Source organism: Beta vulgaris, chromosome 1 (genome assembly GCF_026745355.1).
Source record: "Beta vulgaris subsp. vulgaris cultivar EL10 chromosome 1, EL10.2, whole genome shotgun sequence".
NCBI classification, from domain to species: Eukaryota; Viridiplantae; Streptophyta; class Magnoliopsida; order Caryophyllales; family Amaranthaceae; genus Beta; species Beta vulgaris.
This window is the reverse complement of record NC_079202.1, coordinates 53,955,750-53,978,464: the sequence shown is the minus strand read 5'-3', so window position 1 is coordinate 53,978,464 and position 22,715 is coordinate 53,955,750. Positions and strand designations below refer to the sequence as shown.

General features: G+C 34.5%; 3 protein-coding genes across 3 annotated transcripts; all 3 read left to right on the top strand.

Annotated features, from left to right (window-relative positions):
* The first annotated feature begins 5,262 nt into the window (after window positions 1-5,262).
* LOC104905297 (hypothetical protein) lies at window positions 5,263-6,587 on the top strand. The gene is made up of 2 exons (XM_010693788.3): window positions 5,263-5,421; window positions 6,121-6,587. The coding sequence occupies exons 1-2, from the start codon at window positions 5,350-5,352 to the stop codon at window positions 6,379-6,381; spliced, it is 333 nt and encodes a 110-aa protein (XP_010692090.1). The 5' UTR covers window positions 5,263-5,349; the 3' UTR covers window positions 6,382-6,587.
* Window positions 6,588-12,493: 5,906 nt separating this feature from the next.
* LOC104905300 (uncharacterized) lies at window positions 12,494-13,809 on the top strand. The gene is made up of 2 exons (XM_048640323.2): window positions 12,494-12,653; window positions 13,352-13,809. The coding sequence occupies exons 1-2, from the start codon at window positions 12,582-12,584 to the stop codon at window positions 13,610-13,612; spliced, it is 333 nt and encodes a 110-aa protein (XP_048496280.1). The 5' UTR covers window positions 12,494-12,581; the 3' UTR covers window positions 13,613-13,809.
* Window positions 13,810-14,740: 931 nt separating this feature from the next.
* Window positions 14,741-15,927, top strand: LOC130590292 (uncharacterized). Its single transcript, XM_057392363.1, has 3 exons — window positions 14,741-15,069; window positions 15,229-15,403; window positions 15,517-15,927. Exons 1-3 carry the CDS (start codon window positions 14,741-14,743, stop codon window positions 15,925-15,927), a joined length of 915 nt encoding a protein of 304 aa, XP_057248346.1.
* Window positions 15,928-22,715: the final 6,788 nt, after the last annotated feature.

Here is a 22,715-nt window from a genome sequence, read left to right as displayed (position 1 = left end):
AAAAAAGTAATGCATAACAAAAATATTTAGAGACAAATACACTTGGCAAAAAAATTGTAGAAGACTTTACAAAGGATTGACATATCAACAATTCAATTTGCTTTTGACACATAAGTAAATCCTTATTGCTTTATAGTATTATATAGATAGATAGATTATTATTATCCCAACTAATTAATTATAATCTCCAAAAAATAAAAATGAAATGAATATTCTCTAATTAAGTTTCTTAATTCTTGTATAGGCTGTTAATGCATTTTATTTGAAATCGTTATCGCAACTGAAAGTTTAGATATTAAGAATCTTTGTGAATCTTTTTTTATAATTGTTTGAAAATTAATTTAGTCATCAATTTATATTTTCAATTGTGATTTTCCTTTTACACATTTTTATGTATTCATTTTGGTAACGTAAAACTTTATTTATTACCCATATGTGTAAATGAGGAAAGAATTAAGAAAATATTGTCTTTATTATTTTTTGTGATATTAAGGGTATATAAGTATGTTCAAGAGGGGACACCATAACTCTTTCCTTGACTTATATAATAGAGATATATATTTATATATCTATCTTTTTTTTTGTAAAAATAATCCTTTTCATCTTTCCTTTCTTTAACTTAAAGTATGAGATTAGAGCACATGAATCATTTATATATACCCAAGAATCAACTAGCTAAGTGGCATAATAACTACTCTGGCCAGATGGTAAACATGTAAAGAATATAATTGTAGAAGAATATTTTAATCCCTTTCATTTTTTGTTATCTGTAAATATAAGATAATAAGTTCACGTGAATCTAACATAAGGTCAGTCAATTATTATTAATCATATAATAATTTCTTAATATGATGCGACACCTATAATAATTTAGACTTTTGGAAAAGTAGTAGTAAATAAATAAGTCACTTGCTCAATAAAATAATATATATTTTTTTTGTTGTCAAAAACATCCTTATAAAGCATGAAATTTGGAAGGAACCAATTTATCACTAATGGAATAAAAAGCAAGAACAACGGTCAAAATAGACCTAAAGGATGCGTTTTAGCACACAACCCTTGCCGACTTGCCGTAGCATCCCTTCGGTAAAAGAATGAAATATGGAAGGGTTGCGGTTTTGAGGCTAAACCGAAACCATTCCTGGTATACAGGGCTGGGGTTTTTGCTAAAGTCTGTAACCTTGTCACTTGAAAAAATAATTTTTTTTTTCTTTTTGCATTTTATAGTTCTAAATGTATCCAAAAACAGTTAAATGAGTATATATAAATATATTGTTTTTAAGCTTCACGAAATTGTAAAGAACACCATATAAAGAACAATACAAAATATAAATTCATGAAACCAAATCAACAAGATCTGGATAAATTATCACAAATAAATCTGAAAAAAATCCAAGCGAATATTCTGGATAAATTATCACAAACAAAATCCTAAATCGCTAGAAAACACCCTAAATTCAAAATTTGGAAAAAAAATACAAAAAAAAAGAAATTCTAGATTTAAAATTACATGAAAAGTAACCAAAACATTGATTAAGAAATTAAACTAAAAACCGAAAAATTGACAACCTCCTTAAAGAGTTGTGTCGTGCTACTGCCCCAATTTTCTCTCGCCTCTGTTAAGGCTTGCTGCTGCTACGTTCTTGTTTGCGCCACCGCCAATCGTTGGTGCTTCATTGTCGTTTCGGTGGCTGTTGTTCTTGTTTTTATTGTTGCATCGTTGCTGTGCCGCTATTGTTGTTGTATTGTTGCGTCGTTACTGTTAGAGATATATTAGGATACTAAAGAAATGATAAATATCTTTAGGATATGTTAATATTTAGGATATTAATTATCTTAGGGAAATATTATCTTATGATTTATTTCAGATAAGTATTAAGAATAATATATCTTCTAGAGATGGTTTTCAGATAGGAGTTTCTATGTACTATATATATTGTAGTCATCGTTCATTATTGAACACACCTTAATAAAATCATATTATTTCTCTCCTCATAAACTTGTCATGATATCAAGAGCAGGTTAGATTTTGGGATCGTCTACAAAACTTTTCTCCCTACCGGTGGGTTAGAAACTTAAACCCACCGGTGGGTTAGAAACTTAAACCCACCGGTGGGATTTTTAAACCTTTACCTCAAATAAAATAAAAACCCAAAAAAAAAAAAATGTCAAGCAACGATTAAACCTACTGACTCAAAGTGATTGATATATTGTGTGAATGGGTGTTGAAGGTGATGCATAATCAATCATAGTGCATCAAGCGTCTCCGTGATGTTAAGTATGTTAGGACTTAGGAGTTGGGATTGGATTTCTTCTTGGTGGCGCACAAGAAAGCTCAACAGTCAACACTATTGGTTTAATTTTTTTTATTTTTTTATTTTTATTTTAAAAAAAAATGGCTCTCCTTATGTCGTGGATAGGGGATCAAACATAAAATTGAAAAACAGACGATTCAAAGAGAGGTCTTGAATCGCGGGAGGGAAACAGAAGAAAAGTGATAGAAAGAGAATGATGTTTTCCGTGGATTGATATATATGTGATAAGAGGTTCGAAAAGAATGGCGTCCCTTGTATACTTAACGGGTTCGAAAAGAATGGCGTTCCCGTTTTGCTGAAATATTTGGTGAGATCGAAAAGAATGGCGTTCTCATCAAGAAAAAATAAATTTATTTGCAGGTTCGAAAAGAATGGCGTCCCTGTTTGACAGACGATTGATGGATTCGAAAAGATTGACGTTTTCATCTTCAAGAAAAAGAAAATTACGGGTTCGAGAAGAATGGCGTTCCCGATTTATTGAAATATTTGGTGAGTTCGAAAAGAATTGGCGTTCTCATCAAAAAGAAGAAAATTTTGGCGGGTTCGAAAAGAATGGCGTTCCCAACAATATATCTATTTAATTTGATTTGACTTAATTTTTTTTGTTCTCCAATCGCAACGTTCGTATTAGTGCCCTTGCGATTGCGGGAGGGTGTTAGAGATATATTAGGATACTAAAGATATGATAAATATCTTTAGGATATAGTAATATTTAGGATATTAATTATCTTAGGGAAATATTATCTTATGATTTATTTCAGATAAGTATTAAGAATAATATATCTTCTAGAGATGGTTTCCGGATAGGAGTTTTTATGTACTATATATATTGTAGTCATCGTTTATTATTGAGCACACCTTAATAAAATCATATTATTTCTCTCCTCGTAAACTTGTCAGTTACTGTGCCGCTATTGTTGTTGTGGTCTTTTGTCGGGGAAGGAGGGAGGAGGGTGAGAGAGAAAGGAAAACCAGATAGGGAAGAAGAGAGGAGGAGGTTGTGATAGGGAATGAGGAGAGAGAAAGAGAGAAAGAGAGAAAGGAGAGGAAATCCTAAATAATAACCCGCCTCAATTTAGCGCGCTTCTTTTAGAAAAGCCTAGTCCACCTGATCATTATAAAAATAAAAAGGGTTGTGGTTATCCCAAAAACCGCAGTCCTTCGTATACGAAGGATTGCAGTTTTTGGACTGATCGCATCCCTCCACTATTAAGGGTTGCGTTTTTCAAAAAACACAACCCTTGCATTTTTTCCACTAGTGTATTTTTTTTTGCGAAACAAACCTTAAACAAATTTTTTTGCGAAAACAAACCTTATGCTGAATTCCGGTCATAAACTCATATCAAGGTTTCAGCAATTTTCGATAATTGACGCAAGGTTGCGACATTCACCATGTCATGTGTAAACACGTGACTTTTTTAAACCCAACAAAATCCATGACATGGTCAATGTCGGAACCTTTGGTCAATGAACAGAATCTCGCATAAGGTTTGTTCTCGCAAAAAAGAATTTGCTTAAGGTTTGTTTTCCCCAAAAAAATTATATTAGATGATTTCTCACAAACTTAATAATAGTATTATATAAGGTAGAGCTGGCAAAATATTACCCAACCCGCCAACCCGACCCGAACCCAACCCATTAATAATGGGTTGGGTTAAAATTTTGAACCCGTTTAATTAAATGGGTCGACCTGACCCAACCCGTTTAATTAAATGGGTTGGGTCAGGTTGAGAATTCCAACCTGATTTTGACCCACCTAACCCATTTATGAAAAAACAAGCTAAAAAACCCCTAAAAGAATTTGGAGTACTCTACTGCTCTTACTTAATCATTACACTTAAGGTTAAATAACTACTTACGAAGTTGTAATGATGTTAATTTTGAACATTTGTGTTGATTTTGAACAAAAATTATGTTGATTTTGAACAATATTATCATATGGTTATATAATGAATTAATTTTAATTTGCTGCCTACTGTTATTTGCAAATAAATTATGTTGTTTTTATTTTTTTTTCTAGAAAAAACACGAAAAAAAAAATTAAATGGGTCGACCTGAAGGTTGACCCGTTTATCATAAGGTTGGGTTGGGTTGTAAATTTCAACCCGTTTAAGTTAACAGGTCAGGTTGGGTCAAGGGATTCTCAACCCGCCAACCCACCAACCCAACCTGATCTTGACCCAACCCGACCCATTGCCAGCCCTAATATAAGGTGATTTTTGACAAACAATTCTCAAATAAATCACTATCATTTCACATTGTATATTAACGACAACAAGAATCAATGATGATAGAAAACTCTATCAGAATAACAAATGGGGGTCAAAATACAAAATTCTTTCTATAGATTTTTTTTTTTTTTTTTGAAATTTGATCCCTTCCATCTTTTGTTTTCTATAACTTAAAATATGAGATAAGAGCACATGTCTCATTTATAAGGAAGAATCAACTAGGTGGCATAATAACTACTCGGGATGGTAAACATGTAAAGTAATTGTAGAAGAATATTTAATCCCTTTCATCTTTTGTTTTTTTATAAATATAAGATCATAAGTACACATGAATTATATTCTTAGAGCAATATAAACTAGAATAAGGTGATCATTTTGGCCCGGCCTGTTTTTGGGCAGAATTTTTCGGCCCGGTCCGGTCGTGTTTTTTTGGCTTCGGACAAGCCAAAAACGACTTTTTAGTCTATTTTTTGGCCCGCAAAAGCCCGCTAATTTAGGCCCGAAATATCGGGCTTTGGACACAGAAATTTGGCCCGAATTTAGGCCCGGCCCGGCCAATGGGCAAAATTTTTTGGCCGCGACCCGGCCCATGATCACCTCTAAACTAGAATCAACTAGTTGGCATAATGAATAGGTGGTAGAATTGATTCACAAGGCCCACTAAATAACGCTAACGTTGTGGGAAATGAATAATTTGGATTCCAATTATTACCCTATATATTGAGAGGTTGGTTGCTTAAATTGAAGTACTACCAACACATAAACAACAACCACAAACACATACACAAATAACACAGGCAAAAATGAAACGCGCTGCCATTGTTGATCCTATCATAGAGATTACTAAATGGGCTGTGAATGAGTACAACAAAGGCGTAAGCTTCTACATACCCTATTCATTATTTTTATTTCAGAATAATTTTGAATTGTGTAATTTTTATAAGGTCCATATAATCAATTACATTAGCATTTTACACTTGTTTGCTCTTTTTTTAACTTTTGTGTTCCTTACACTAGCTTGTGTAGTATGTCCAATGTTTTCTTTGCGCATTGATGGATTTGAGTATCTATATTACATTATACTAAAACAAAACCAATATGAAAAAATAATCACCTTATCAGAAAATTTTGCACCTTACTCATTTTTGTTGGGAGATCAAATTTTCTTGAAAAAAATATTCTCTTGTAATGCAAAATCTTAGATAATTCTGCTAAGTTTTTGAATTGATTATGAACATCTTGAATTTAAAATATTCAGATACACTTCATTAAAAAAAAAAAGAATTTTTGATATATAATATGTGCTGAATTTGGATCAGGCCTAAATTTGGTATATTATATTCTAAATTAAAGATTGATGACGTACATTACAATTTACAATACATTAATTCGTACCAATCTAACAAGATGGTGACGTAACTATAATAATATAACAAAATTACACATGACTATGAGTTTGATCTCATGTATACACTATCAACTACGATCAAGTTTTCGAATGCTTAGCCGCAAGATTATAGATATAAAGAACAAAAAGAATACGGATTTGGGACTAATGCTAGTGAAATTTGCAGGGACATTGTCTGAAGTTTGAAAAGGTTTTGAAGTCTGAAGTCGTCGCTGTGAATGGTATGCTCTACAAAATTGATCTGGAGGCATCCAACGGTGGCTTGTTGGATAAGTACTATGCACAAGTATATGATTACCTCGGAGAACGAACACTCCAAGAGTTCAAGCCTCTGTTGCAAGCCAACTCCCTGTTGGAAGTCGATGCAAGTATCGGCATTCTCAAGCCTGTGTTGGGAGTTGATGCGCATGTTGCCATTCCCAACTAATCTCATGCACACGCAATCTTATGAATAAATTGTGCAAGCTAATTGAGCATTTAGTGTGCTCAGTTACAAGTACAACAAAAGTATTATGATCTACTACTACTAGTACCTTTTTAATAGTCTTATTATATGACTTAGTTCTTGTACTTGTGTACTACTACCCCTACATACCTAAATAAAACGGATTTTATGGATCCAGTTTATATGCATGATGCTTTATGCAATTTGTTAAATTTATTATGAGAGCAAGCTAATCAAGTATAATAGGATACTCACTTCAAAACCATATGAGCCTAAACAAAATGGATAATGTATTTTGAGATGAATATCATGCTTAAATTTGCAAATTTTGCCATCATCAATTGGGAAAAATCACTATCTAGCAAACTAGCTAAGACAAATGATACAAAAAGGTAACACGATATATTGGTCAAACAAGTAAAGTGAAAAAAAGCCTATAATCAATTGCAAACGAAGCCAATAGAATTTTCCTTTTATTTTTTGTGTCAATTAAGAGTTGAAGATGACATTAATATAGACAAAATTTGATACAAAGTCCAAAATACCACCCTCAAAACTAAGCTAACTAACATCCCCCAAATATAATCTATCAAATTTATGTTATTATTGATTCTTCTATCTTCATCATACGACATTTTATATATGTGCAAACAAGCATGTTGAGGGATGTCTTTTAGAGACACAGCAAAAAACAGCAGATTCTCATTCTTATAGTTTGAACTTTTTTAAAAAACTGAACATATATATGTGGTCAGTGATCTTACAGTTTGAACTTTTTTAAAAAACTTATAATACAACTTATTGTATGATTAATACGTCGCTTGGTAAACTTTAAGTTTAATATTATAATCTGTTAAGACTTTGGGCATGTTCTCCCCATCTTATTTTCAGTTCAGTTCAGTTCAATTCAGTTCAGTTCAGACCTGTTCAGTTCAGTTCAGACCAGTTCAGTTCAGTTCAGCTCTTGACAATACTTTTACTCTCACATATCACTATTCATTTCAGTTAAGTTCAGTTCAATTCAGTTCAGTTCAGTTCAGATCAGTTCAGTTCAGTTCAGTTCAGTTCAATTCAGTTCAGTTCAATTCAATTCAGTTCAGTTCAGCTGTTTTATGCCGAAGAGAACAGGCCCTTTGTTTTTGGTTTAAGAAGAGAATACACCATGTTCATTTAAATAGTTGTAATACCTTAAGTAGTGCCTGAAATCAGCTTCTTGCCATAAATTTATTTCTTAATTAGCGCCAAAATATATACCTAAAATATCGAATTTAGGGGATATGAATTTTAATTAGTTCCTAAAATACCGTATTTTAGGGAATATGTTTTTTTAAATTAGTTTGGCAGTTTTATGATGCATAAGTAATTCATAATTAATAGCAATCGATTCCTAAAATTTAGTTGATTTACATTCCATAACAGTGCCAATTTCTTAAATAATTTTCCAATTATATGCCTAAAAAAAAGTAATGCATAACAAAAATATTTAGAGACAAATACACTTGACAAAAAAATTGTAGAAGACTTTACAAAGGATTGACACATCAACAATTCAATTTGCTTTTGACACATAAGTAAATCCTTATTGCTTTATAGTATTATATAGATAGATAGATTATTATTATCCCAACTAATTAATTATAATCTCCAAAAAATAAAAATGAAATGAATATTCTCTAATTAAGTTTCTTAATTCTTGTATAGGCTGTTAATGTATTTTATTTGAAATCGTTATCGCAACTGAAAGTTTAGATATTAAGAATCTTTGTGAATCTTTTTTTATAATTGTTTGAAAATTAATTTAGTCATCAATTTATATTTTCAATTGTGATTTTCCTTTTACACATTTTTATGTATTCATTTTGGTAACGTAAAACTTTATTTATTACCCATATGTGTAAATGAGGAAAGAATTAAGAAAATATTGTCTTTATTATTTTTTGTGATATTAAGGGTATATAAGTATTTTCAAGAGGGGACACCATAACTCTTTCCTTGACTTATATAATAGAGATATATATTTATATATCTATCTTTTTTTTGTAAAAATAATCCTTTTCATCTTTCCTTTCTTTAACTTAAAGTATGAGATTAGAGCACATAAATCATTTATATATACCCAAGAATCAACTAGCTAAGTGGCATAATAACTACTCTGGCCAGATGGTAAACATGTAAAGAATATAATTGTAGAAGAATATTTTAATCCCTTTCATTTTTTGTTATCTGTAAATATAAGATGATAAGTTCACGTGAATCTAACATAAGGTCAGTCAATTATTATTAATCATATAATAATTTCTTAATATGATGCGACACCTATAATAATTTAGACTTTTGGAAAAGTAGTAGTAAATAAATAAGTCACTTGCTCAATAAAATAATATTTTTTTTTTTCAAAAACCACCTTATAAAGCATGAAATTTGGAAGGAACCAATTTATCACTAATGGAATAAAAAGTAAGAGTAGCGGTCAAAATAGACCTAAAGGATGCGTTTTGGCACACAACCCTTGCCGACTTGCCGTAGCATCCCTTCCGTAAAAGAATGAAGGGCTGCAATTTTCACCGCGGCCCTTCCAATATGGAAGGGTTGCGGTTTTGAGGCTAAACCGCAACCATTCCTGGTATACAGGGCTGGGGTTTTTGCTAAAGTCTGTAACCTTGTCACTTGAAAAAATAATTTTTTTTTCTTTTTGCATTTTATAGTTCTAAATGTATCCAAAAACAGTTAAATGAGTATATATAAATATATTGTTTTTAAGCTTCACGAAATTGTAAAGAACACCATATAAAGAACAATACAAAATATAAATTCATGAAACCAAATCAACAAGATCTGTAAAAATTATCACAAATAAATCTGAAAAAAATCCAAGCGAATATTCTGGATAAATTATCACAAACAAAATCCTAAATTGCTAGAAAAACACCCTAAATTCAAAATTTGGAAAAAAAATACAAAAAAAAAAGAAATTCTAGATTTAAAATTACATGAAAAGTAACCAAAACATTGATTAAGAAATTAAACTAAAAACCGAAAAATTGACAACCTCCTTAAAGAGTTGTGTCGTGCTACTGCCCCAATTTTCTCTCGCCTCTGTTAAGGCTTGCTGCTGCTACGTTCTTGTTTGCGCCACCGCCAATCGTTGGTGCTTCGTTGTCGTTTCGGTGGCTGTTGTTCTTGTTTTTATTGTTGCATCGTTGCTGACTTGCTGTGCCGCTATTGTTGTTGTGTTGTTGCGTCGTTACTGTTAGAGATATATTAGGATACTAAAGATATGATAAATATCTTTAGGATATGTTAATATTTAGGATATTAATTATCTTAGGGAAATATTATCTTATGATTTATTTCAGATAAGTATTAAGAATAATATATCTTGTAGAGATGGTTTTCGGATAGGAGTTTCTATGTACTATATATATTGTAGTCATCGTTCATTATTGAACACACCTTAATAAAATCATATTATTTCTCTCCTTATAAACTTGTCATGGTATCAAGAGCAGGTTAGATTTTGGGATCGTCTACAAAACTTTTCTCCCTACCGGTGGGTTAGAAACTTAAACCCAGCGGTGGGATTTATAAACCTTTACCTCAAATAAAATAAAAACCAAAAAAAAAAAAAATGTCAAGCAACGATTAAACCTACTGACTCAAAGTGATTGATATATTGTGTGAATGGGTGTTGAAGGTGATGCATAATCAATCATAGTGCATCAAGCGTCTCCGTGATGTTAAGTATGTTAGGACTTAGGAGTTGGGATTGGATTTCTTCTTCGTGGCGCACAAGAAAGCTCAACAGTCAACACTATTGGTTTAATTTTTTTTATTTTTTTATTTTTATTTTTTTAAAAAAATGGCTCTCCCTATGTCGTGGATAGGGGATCAAACATAATATTGAAAAACAGACGATTCAAAGAGAGGTCTTGAATCGCGGGAGGGAAACAGAAGAAAAGTGATAGAAAGAGAATGATGTTTTCCGTGGATTGATATATATGTGATAAGAGGTTCGAAAAGAATGGCGTCCCTTGTATACTTAACGGGTTCGAAAAGAATGGCGTTCCCGTTTTGCTGAAATATTTGGTGAGATCGAAAAGAATGGCGTTCTCATCAAGAAAAAAAAAATTATTTGCAGGTTCGAAAAGAATGGCGTCCCTGTTTGACAGACGATTGATGGATTCGAAAAGATTGACGTTTTCATCTTCAAGAAAATGAAAATTACGGGTTCGGAAGAATGGCGTTCCCGATTTATTGAAATATTTGGTGAGTTCGAAAAGAATTGGCGTTCTCATCAAAAAGAAGAAAAATTTGGCGGGTTCGAAAAGAATGGCGTTCCCAACAATATATCTATTTAATTTGAATTGACTTAATTTTTTTTGTTTCTCCAATCGCATAGTTCGTATTAGTGCCGTTGCGATTGCGGGAGGGTGTTAGAGATATATTAGGATACTAAAGATATGATAATATCTTTAGGATATAGTAATATTTAGGATATTAATTATCTTAGGGAAATATTATCTTATGATTTATTTCAGATAAGTATTAAGAATAATATATCTTGTAGAGATGGTTTTCGGATAGGAGTTTTTATGTACTATATATATTGTAGTCATCGTTCATTATTGAGCACACCTTAATAAAATCATATTATTTCTCTCATCATTAACTTGTCAGTTACTGTGCCGCTATTGTTGTTGTGGTCTTTTGTCGGGGAAGGAGGGAGGAGGGTGAGAGAGAAAGGAAAACCAGATAGGGAAGAAGAGAGAAGGAGGTTGTGATAGGGAATAAGGAGAGAGAAAGAGAGAAAGGAGAGGAAATCCTAAATAATAACTCGCCTCAATTTAGCGCGCTTCTTTTAGAAAAGCCTAGTCCACCTGATCATTATAAAAATAAAAAAGGGTTGTGGTTATCCCAAAAATCGCAGCCCTTCGTATACGAAGGGTTGCAGTTTTTGGACTGACCGCATCCCTCCACTATTAAGGGTTGCGTTTTTCAAAAAACACAACCCTTGCATTTTTTTCCACTAGTGTTTTTTTTTTGCGAAACAAACCTTAAACAATTTTTTTTGCGAAAACAAACCTTATGCTGATCAATTCCGGTCATAAACTCAAGGTTTCAGCGGTTTTCAATAATTGACCCAAGGTTGCGACATTCACCATGTCATGTGTAAGACACGTGACTTTTTTAAACCCAACAAAATCCATGATATGGCCAATGTCGGAACCTTTGGTCAATGAACAAAATCTGGCATAAGAGTTGTTCTCGCAAAAAAGAATTTGTTTAAGGTTTGTTTTCCCAAAAAAAATATATTATGTGATTTCTCACAAACTTAATAATAGTATTTTATAAGGTGATTTGAACAATTCTAAAATAAATCACTATCATTTCACATTGTATATTAACGACAACAAGAATCAATGATGATAGGAAACTCTATCACAATAACAAATGGGGTTCAAAATACAAAATTCTTTCTATAGATCTTTTTTTTTTATATAGAAATTTGATCCCTTCCATCTTTTGTTTTCTATAATTTAAAATATGAGATAAGAGCACATGTCTCATTTATAATGAAGAATCAACTAGGTGGCATGATAACTACTCGGGATGGTAAACATGTAAAGTAATTGAAGAAGAATATTTAATCCCTTTCATCTTTTCTTTTCTATAGATATAAGATCATAAGTACACATGAATCATATTCTTAGAGCAATATAAACTAGAATAAGGTGATCATTTTGGCCAGGCCTGTTTTTAGGTAGAATTTTTCGGCCCGGCCCGGCCCGACCGTGTATTTTTTTGGCTTTGGGCAAGCCAAAAACGACTTTTTAGTCTATTTTTTGGCCCGCAAAATCCCGCTAATTTAGGCCCGAAATAGCGGGCTTTGGACACAGAAATTTGGCCCGAATTTAGGCTCGGCCCGGTCAATGGGCAAAATTTTTTGGCCGCGACCCGACCCATGATCACCTCTAAACTAGAATCAACTAGTTGGCATAATGAATAGGTGGTAAATTTGGTTCACAAGGTCACTAAATAACGCTAACGTTGTGGGAAAGAATAATTTGGATTCCAATTATTACCCTATATATTGAGAGGTTGGTTGCTTAAATTGAAGTACTACCAACACATAAACAACAACCACAAACACTGAAACACATACACAAATAACACAGGCAAAAATGAAACGCGCTGTCAATGTTGATTCTATCATAGAGATTACTAAATGGGCTGTGAATGAGTACAACAAAGGCGTAAGCTTCTACGTACCCTATTCATTATTTTTATTTTAGAATAATTTTGAATTGTGTAATTTTTATAAGGTCCATATAATCAATTACATTAGCATTTTACACTTGTTTGCTCTTTTTTTAACTTTTGTGTTCCTTAAACTAGCTTGTGTAGTATGTCCAATGTTTTCTTTGCGCATTGATGGATTTGAGTATCTATATTACATTATACTAAAACAAAAACCAAATATGAAAAAATATTCACCTTATCAGAAAATTTTGCACCTTACTCATTTTTGTTGGGAGATCAAATTTTCTTGAAAAAAAATATTCTCTTGTAATGCAAAATCTTAGATAATTCTGCTAAGTTTTTGAATTGATTATGAACTACATCTTGAATTTAAAATATTCAGATACACTTCATTAAAAAAAAAAAGAATTTTTGATATATAATATGTGCTGAATTTGGATCAGGCCTAAATTTGGTTTATTATATTCTAAATTCAAGATTGATGACGTAAATCACAATACATTAATTCGTACCAATCTAACAAGATGGTGACGTAACGATAATAATATAACAAAATTACACATGACTATGAGTTTGATCTCATGTATACACTATCAACTACGATCAAGTTTTCGAATGCTTAGCCGCAAGATTATAGATATAAAGAACAAAAAGAATACGGATTTGGGACTAATGCTAGTGAAATTTGCAGGGACATTGTCTGAAGTTTGAAAAGGTTTTGAAATATGAAATCATCGCTATCAATGGTCTTGTGTACCAAATTGATCTGGAGGCATCCAACGGTGGCTTGGTGGGTAAGTACTATGCACAAGTATATGATTACCTCGGAAAACGAACACTCCAAGAGTTCAAGCCTCTGTTGCAAGCCAACTCCTTGTTGGAAGTCGATGCAAGTATCGGCATTCTTAAGCCTGTGTTGGGAGTTGATGCGCATGTTGCCATTCCCAACTAATCTCACGCACACGCAATCTATGAATAAATTGTGCAAGCTAATTAGTGTGCTCAGTTACAAGTACAACAAAAGTATTATGATCTACTACAACTACTACCTTTTTAATAGTCTTATTATATGACTTAGTTCTTGTACTTATGTACTACTACCCCTACATACCTAAATAAAACGGATTTTATGGATCCAGTTTATATGCATGATGCTTTATGCAATTTGTTAAATTTATTATGAGAACAAGCTAATCAAAACCATATGGGCCTAAACAAAATGGATCCGGAAATTTTGAGATGAATATCATGCTTAAATTTGCAAATTTTGCCATCATCAATTGGGAAAAATCACTATCTAGCAAACTAAGACAAGTGATACAAAAAGGTAACACGATATATTGGTCAAACAAGTCAAGTGAAAAAAGTCAATAAGCAATGGCAAACGAAGCCAATAGAATTTTCCTTTTATTTTTTGTGTCAATTAAGAGTTGTAGATGACATTAATGTAGACAAAATTTGATGTAAAATCCAAAATACCACATTCTTTTCAAATAATGGGCAACTAAAGAAGCAAAACTGAATGCAATTTTCGAAGCCCTTAAGTAAATGCACCCTTGCAAAGCCCGAGGCCTGACGGTATGCATGTAATTTTTTGCCAAAAATTTTGGCATATCATGGGGGATGATGTCTCTAATTTTGTGATTAATATTTTTACATGGTTCGGCTATGCCTGCAAATGTTAACACGACAAATGTTGTAATGATCCCAAAAAGACCCTACTGATGTTTCTCAATAAAGGCCAATCAGCTTATGTAATGTCCTGTATAAACTATAAACTGGTTTCGAAAGCAATTGTAATTAGGCTAAAAACTATTTTCCCTAATCTGGTTACTGAGAATCAGTGTGTTTTTTTGTGCCTGTAAGACAGATTACTGACAATGCTTTAATAGCTATGGAATTGTTTCTACTATGAGGCATAGAAATAAATGCAGGAGAGGAGTAATTGCACTTCTCGACAAATTTAATATGTTTTCTTATTCTAAGCAATTATTCTATTCTGGAAAATAAAGAACTTATGAATATGAATAAGGCTTATGACATAGTAGAGTGGGGATTCCTGAAGAAGTTATTGTTAACAATGGGATTTGGCGACAGATGGGTGAATTTAGTAATGAATTGTGTTACTTCTGTTGAATACTCTTTTGTGATGAATGGCAGAGTTAAAGGACACATTAGCCCCTCACGGGGCCTCAAGCAAGGGGATCCACTATCTCCCTACCTGTTTATCTTAGTACCTGATGCTTTTTCAAGAATGCTACTAACTGCAGTATCGGAAAAAAGAATTCATGGTGCAAAAGCAAGCCTAAGTGGGCAGGAGATCTCTCACCTTCTTTTTGCAGATGATAGTATACTTTTTGCTAGAGCTAACCAACAGGAATGCTTAGAGGTAGTTGATTTGTTCAACAAGTATGAAGTAGCATCAGGGGCAGAAAATAAATTATGATAAGTCGAAAGTTTCTTTTAGCAGAGGGGTTAGTACTTAACAGAAAGAAGATTTGATGGGTCTTTTGCAGATGAGGCAGGTTGATCGTCATGGAGAGTATCTTGGCATTCCTACTGTGGCAGGGAGATAAAAAAAGCCAAATTTGGGGAGCTTCTTGACAGAATTTGGAAAAAGTTGCAAGGGTGGAAGGAGAAACTTTTGTCTCGAGCTGGGAAAGAGGTGCTCTTGAAATATGTTATACAGGCCATTCCTACTTATCTAATGGGAATCTATAAGTTCCCGATTTCGGTGACTAGTGTAATTCTTCGGCTATGGCTCGGGGCAATCTGATGCGAGAAGGAGGATACATTGGAGGAGTTGGGAGTCTATGTGTGCACTGAAGTGTTTGGGATGGAGGTATGGGCTTTAAGGATCTCGAGATTTTTAATGATGCACTTTTGGGAAAGCAAGCTTGGCGTTTAGTGAAGGGAGAAAATACGCTTCTCGGGAAGGTAATGAAGGCGAAGTATTACCATAAGAGCACTTTCCTTGAAGCTCCTCTTGGTTACTCTTCAAGTTACTCATGGCGAGGGATTTGGAGTGCTAAAGCACTCATAAAAGAAGGGATGATCTGGAGGCTCGGTAATGGAACATGTATTAATATATGGCAGGATTCTTGGATTGTAGACGAAGAAGGGCACTTCATCCAAAGCCCTATGGTAGACAAGGTGACAATGGTGAGCGACTTGATAACTTCAGAATTCATGGAGTGGGACCTGGCGCGCGGCTTACTCACATATTTAATGAGCGAGACATTAAGTGCATTATGTCGATCCCTTTGAGTGAGAGGAAACCGCATGATACTCTCACTTGGGCTTCACAAAAAGGAGGGGGACTACTTCGTAAAAATAACCTATATGTTGGGCAAAGGCTTCAACTTAGAAACATTCCATGAAGCTTGGGTCACATTATGGAAAGTTGAAGCATCGCCAAAGGTGAGGCTATTCATATGGCGCCTATGTACAAGTACACTTCCTACTAGAGCTCTCTTGGCTCATAGACACCTTATTGAGGACGTGAACTATCCTTGGTGTGGGGAAGAGGAAACAACGACACATGTGCTCTTCCTGTGCATCCGAGTCCGAGAATTATGGGAGGAAAGTGGTTATGCTCACCTGATTGAACACGTGAACATTAGCCTTCAAGAAACCTTGGCAAGCTGGGCTAAAGTAGAGAAGAAATGGTAGCAAAAAATAGTGAATCTTGTGTGGTGTATATGGTCCGAACGAAATGCAAAAGTCTTTAACAACAACACTACAACAAACAACATCATCCTGACCAGAGTTCATAGACTATTGGAGGAACATGATAAGTTGCACAACAAATTTATGGGCCGAGAGAGAGTGGCGCATGTTCACGTTTGAGAATTTGGAAAGCACCTGCTGTGGGTGTTGTTAAGCTTAACTTTGACGCATCCTTGGCCAATTAAGGATGGATAGGTTTGGGTGTTGTAGCAAGGAACCATGAAGGGCAAGTTATGTTCGCCGCCACAAGAAGAGTGCGCACACATTGGCCGATCGAAATTGCGGAAGGCAAAGCACTCTTGATGGCTATTCGTATGGCCAAGAGGTTTGGATGTAAGGATGTTGAACTTGAATAGGATAGCCAAGTTATCATTTCGAAAGTCTTCAAAGCTATGATCTAGTTTGCGCATCTTGATTCTGTCTTAGAAGATATCTTATTATGTAGTAGTTATTTCAATTCTTTGCTTTGGTCTCATGCCAGTAGGGATGAAAATGTGGTTTCCCATCACCTTGCTAAGTTACCTTTTGGTGTTGAACAAATATGGAAAAACCATTGTCTCGAGGAGGTTAGCCCATATGTATTATTGATGGACATGTTGTCTATGAATGAATGAGAATGGTAGTGACTTTTCCCCTAAAAAAAAAAAGAAGAAAAGAAGAAAAACTGAATCGATGTAGCAAGGAAGTTTGACTTTGACAGCTTCACTTTTTTTTAAGGTGCTTCTATAGCTTCACTTAGACAATTTGATGATGCAAAAATAATCGTAATGTCCTTATAGATACATGTCCTCTCTAAGTTGTTAAGAACTGTAAAATTTGAGGCTCGTATCATCCCATGTTCAGAGAAATCTATCCACTCCACTACGTCTGAGACAAGTTCTTTAGCACATTTTTTTCAAATAAATCAGGTTATCAAAGCATACAAGTAAATCTTCATATTCTAAGAAAGAAGACGAAAAAAAAAGTGTTTAAGATACCGACTAACGCAAGCCAAACAAACTTTGACATCTTATAAATTATAGCTTCAATGAATTGTTCCAGTCTCAAGTAAAAAAAAAAATCATACCAAGCAGCCAAAAACCCAAAACCCTTCTAGAATACTCCCTGTATCGAGTTTCTTCAATACCAGATGCCACCAGTACATCAAACTGTGGTGATGCTTAGATTATACGTGCTAGCTATTAGTATAACGGTACATGACTAGATAAAGAAGGGCCTATTTTTGTCTAACATGCTATTAGGACCGACGATACTCATTTGCATCATAATTCATACCAGTTAAGAAGTAAGAGATGGAAAGTTACCACTTTCACTCTTTACTAACTCCCATATTTCCTTAGCTATACACCCTCTTTAAGCACACTAAATCATTAATCTTTCATGCCATATACACCAAATCGTTAACGGTACAAGACTTGTCATCAAAAAGCAATTGGAAATTGCCTTTTAAGAAGAGTGATCGTAGAAAATGGTAGTTCAACGAATATCATCATGCTAGATGCTATCAAAGATATGGGGCTAAGCGAAAGCGACATCACTTAAAAATCTGTCGCAAGTTTCGGAGCCATCACTGATACAAAAGGAAGAAAACCGTCATAATGAGGCGTGATTTGCAAGACGGTTAGCCAGTTTTGAAAGTTAAAATAATTTTCTTTCATTTGTTTTGCCGCCCAAAGAAGAAAATTAGGGGCTATTGTTATTGGTCAGTTTATTCTGATGTGGCAAGGAAACAAGCGGGCCCAGATTGCATCCATTTGCGAAGACATGTGGCAGCGGTTAATTGAGCACATGTGTAATATCCTAAAAACTTAACCATGTTTAAGTAATTAATTAGATATAGTTATCACTAATTTGACTAAGATTTAGATTTTCTTTTATTATGTTAAACATAAATTACTAGACTTTGTAAAAAGGGGTAATCCTATTCTTTTGTTTAACCAGAAAATATTAGACTTATATTTAACCATCACCCAACTAGGTGGTTGAAAGTTGAAACAATGACCATTTTCTGATTTCATAAATTAAAAGAAAAATAAAAGTATTATATAAAACTGAGAAAGTTGACTGCCTTCTTCCTCCCCCTTCAATTCCTTCATTTTCATGGCAAACACATGGCACACATGCAATCACCCTCTCTTCTTCTTCTTCAGTCAAAATCTGTCACCAATCTCTCACCATTGCTTCTTCAAGTTAACAAAATCAGATTAATTACTTCACCATCTTCCTCCTAACCACTGATTTTAAAACCCCCAAACTCCACTATAAATAGCCATAGATTCAACACCAAGAACACACCAACAACAACCTTCATCATCTCTTCTCTCTAATCAGAAATTCAGTCAATAATTGCCGGAAAAATTGTGACAAAAAGAAACCCAAAAGAAAACCCAAACTCTCCCTCTCTCTCCTCTGATTCGCCCCTTGACACACCCCGTCGACAACCGGTCGCGCGCCGCTTGCGCCGCACTCAGTCGCGCTTCCAACTCACCGTCGCTCGCGGGTCTCCAGCTCGCTCGCCGGAGCTCCGCCAACCACCAGCAGCTTCGTTCTCTCTCCTCCTCGCGCAGCTCATTCTCGCTCTCTCCTTCGTCGCACCAGCAGGACGCGCACAGCACTGCGCGCCACCGCCTCGCCATCACGCTGCCGTCGTTTCTCGCTGCCGCCGGTCGTCGCCGTCAACCGCCGTTCGCAGGAGCCGTTCCCTCGCCCCACTCGTCGTTCTCCCTGCTCCTAGTAGCAGAGGTGATGCTTCTTTATTTTAAATTCTGATTTTCCTTAGTTTATAATACAAGCCCAAGTTGATTTCTCTTATTAGTTAATATTTAGTTTGGGCCTAGTAAATATCTTTGGACACTCAAGTGTTTACAAATCTGAATTTATTTATTATGTTGGGCTAATGGAGTTAAACTAAAGCTGATTTAGATTTCATTAAGTCATGTTAGTTTAATTATTAAGTTAAGTATAATGTTGGGCTTATAATCTGATTCACTTAGGTAAGTCATTTAAGTTAATCTTGTTGCTTTAATATATTGAGCTTTAGTGGACTGATTTAGTTAGTTTTACTAAACCACCCAATTTATTTACGAAAATCTATTATTGGGTTATAATTCATGATTTTTTTAAACTAGTTGAGTTGTTTAAAACTAATTCATTAAGCTTATTGTTATAATTAAGTTTAAGTTATGAGTAATTCACTAATCCTTAAGTTCACTTATAGTAATTAGTTACTTGACTTGTTAGCTTTAAATGACTAAATAATATTAAAATAATGTTAATGGATCTATTATAACTTTAAATTAATCAATTGGACGACTAATTATTATTAACTATGAACTAGAATAATGTTACGTTTTCGAAAGGTTATATAATATGTAGAATATAACTTTAATGTTTCGATAATTCTAAAACATAGCTAATTGAGTTATTCATTAATTAGTTGATTAAAGAGTCACCTTAATTAAAAAGTTATTAACGATTAAGAAATAATGACCTTTAAGGAGACCTTTACGACGTTATAATGACCGCTATGACCTTAATAAGCGCTAACTAATATTTAGGCTTAAAAGCTAAATAACGAAACGTTCATTAATAAAATTATTCTTGAATAGATTAAAGAAGATAAAGGTATTACAAGCCTCCCCCGGCTATCATGGTTTAAGCAGGAATTCAGGTAACGTCTACTGCTAACACCCGCATTCCCCTTCAAAGTATGTTTTATGATCATGATTAATATTATGTTTTATATATGGATTGCGGGATGAAATGAAATGTTTTATGATGGATATGATATGATGCTATGAAATGATGAATGATGAAATTAATGAAGATAATTATTCACGATGATGATGATATGCTTAAAACAATGAAACATGATAAATTCAAGTGAAAGACGGTTCTTGGCAAGTATTCTGTTATCCCGGGTCGTGCACGTACCTTCCGGCCGGTTAACCACCTTCCGTTTAGTGAGGGCTATTGTCCTCGGGTGGCACCGCGCATTCTGGGCAAATAACGCCACCTTCCTTTAGTGAGGGCTTTTGTCCTCGGGTGGCTGCCTTCCGTTTATGATGTTATGATGTTTTGGGGAGACGTCCCTTCCGTTGTACTAGCCAAGTTACCAAAGTAAAATATATGATGATGAACATGATAAAGAAGATAATGTAACATGCTATGATATGTTTGTGAAATGGTTTTACTTATTCTCTTCTCCCTGTTTATAAATAAAATGATGTGAAATGAATTTACGATGTTAGAGTAGTATGTTGAGCCTCGGCTCACGACGTTTTGTTTTATTTTTAGGTATGGAAGAACAGATATGGATCACTATTATACTGCATTATGGAGATTATGTATGATTCTATGAGGTTTTAGGATATTTTGTATGATGGATAAACAAGTATTATTATACGATGAGTATTTGTATAGTGAATTTTCAATCTTAGACTATTATATTATTTGTGGGCCATAACCCACAGGATTAAGTTATGCTTCCGCTGACGATTAAGGTTATGTAAATTTGTCGGGGCGTTACAACATGAAGACAGTGAAGATTGATGACATGGCAAGTGGTTTGAAGGCTTCCTACATTCAATGAAGTAGCATATAATGGAGTGAGAAAGAAGTGGGAAGAGGAATAACTGCCAAATGAAGATGTGCACACGTCCCATTAAAATAGGATATAGGCCAATCATATCTCTATCACAAAACGACTAAAAAAGCAACGTCGTTATTTTGTTTTTTGATAATTTTGGTCTAGTTTTATTGAGGCTCAAAAGGCCAAATTAGGGATCAAATACAAGGTCAAATACACGATCAGATACAAGATCAAACACTTTTGCATCCCCAACATTGAGAAAGTTACATAATTAGCTGATTTCTGCTACAAAATCACGATGGAATGAGAGATTAGCACCAAGCCACAAATTTATCATTCCTCCTTAATCATTGCTTAGCCAAGGAATCAGCCACTCCATTAGAACCCCTACCTTTGTGAATTATAGATTAAGAAAGCCAAGATTTGCGAGCGTTGCGGACGAAATTGAGCATGAAGTTCAGATTCCAAGGCCCTCCACTATCTTGGTTACACCATTTCACAACATTAGAGGAATCTGAGATAATAGTAATGCTTTGTGATTTGATTCTTTCCGATCTCATAGTGATTTGCACCACTCTGAAAATAGCAAATACCTTTGCCGAATTAATTTCTAGGGGAGGGATAGGAGTGAAAAATAGGCACACAAAGTTTCCACTATCGTTCCGCAGTACACCTCCCACAACAGAGTGATTGATTAGTGGATCAAAAGAAGCATCAACATTCCACTTCAGTTGGTCTGAGGGTGGAGGTGACCAAATCTGAAGCAGAGGTTGGCAAGGTTTCAAATGAATTGGTGCGGAACCCATCCACTTGAGGCAAAGAGGGTTTTGCAAGACCTCAAATGCAGTGTATGAAAATTTAACTTCCAAGGCTTTTAGACACCAACAAAGCCCGAGTAGAACAAGGTCTCGCATCTCACTTGGAGAGGAAGAAATGCCATTAAAAATCCTTGCATTTCGTTCTTTCCATAAGGTCCATATTATATTAAAGAAAGAAGCATACCATATTTTTTTGAAGAAACTACTCCCTCCTATGTAATGCCAAGTTGGAATGCCTCTTTAAGGGAGGAAGGATGTAACGCCCCGAAAATTCATAACCTTAATTAAACACAATTTCTCATACTTAGCAGCGGAAATGGAACTTAAGCCTGTGGGATATGGCCCACTAATACATTGAAACCTTAAATAGTCCTTGATAAATATACATAAATACTCGACTTACATAATACTTTCTCTAACACCAGATACCGCACACTTTCCCTTGAACATGTTCCTTATTAACAGCGCACTTGCAATGGATATGCTCATACCTAAAACAGAAAACAAAGCATCATGAGCCGAAGCTCAGTAACATTCTACCCTAACAACGTAAATTCATTTCAATTCATTTTATTTGCAAACAGGGAGAAGAGAATATAGTAAAACATATTTCAAATTCGTAATGAAATAATAGCAAAGTAAACATTTATAAATAGCATCTCGATACTTCATAAGTTCCCATTATCTTTTCATCTTTTAGCTTGGTAGCTGGCGAGTATAGACATGTGATGACCCTCAAGGAGCCCAGCTCCCTTTTTGGGTACACCACCATGTGATGATCCTCAAGGAGCCCAACTCCCTTTTTGGATACACCACCATGCGGTAATCCTCAAGGAGCCCCGCTCCCTTTTTAGATACACCGCTCGCACCAAAATAGCATGCGGTACCCCTCAAGGAGCCCAGCTCCCTTTTCGAGC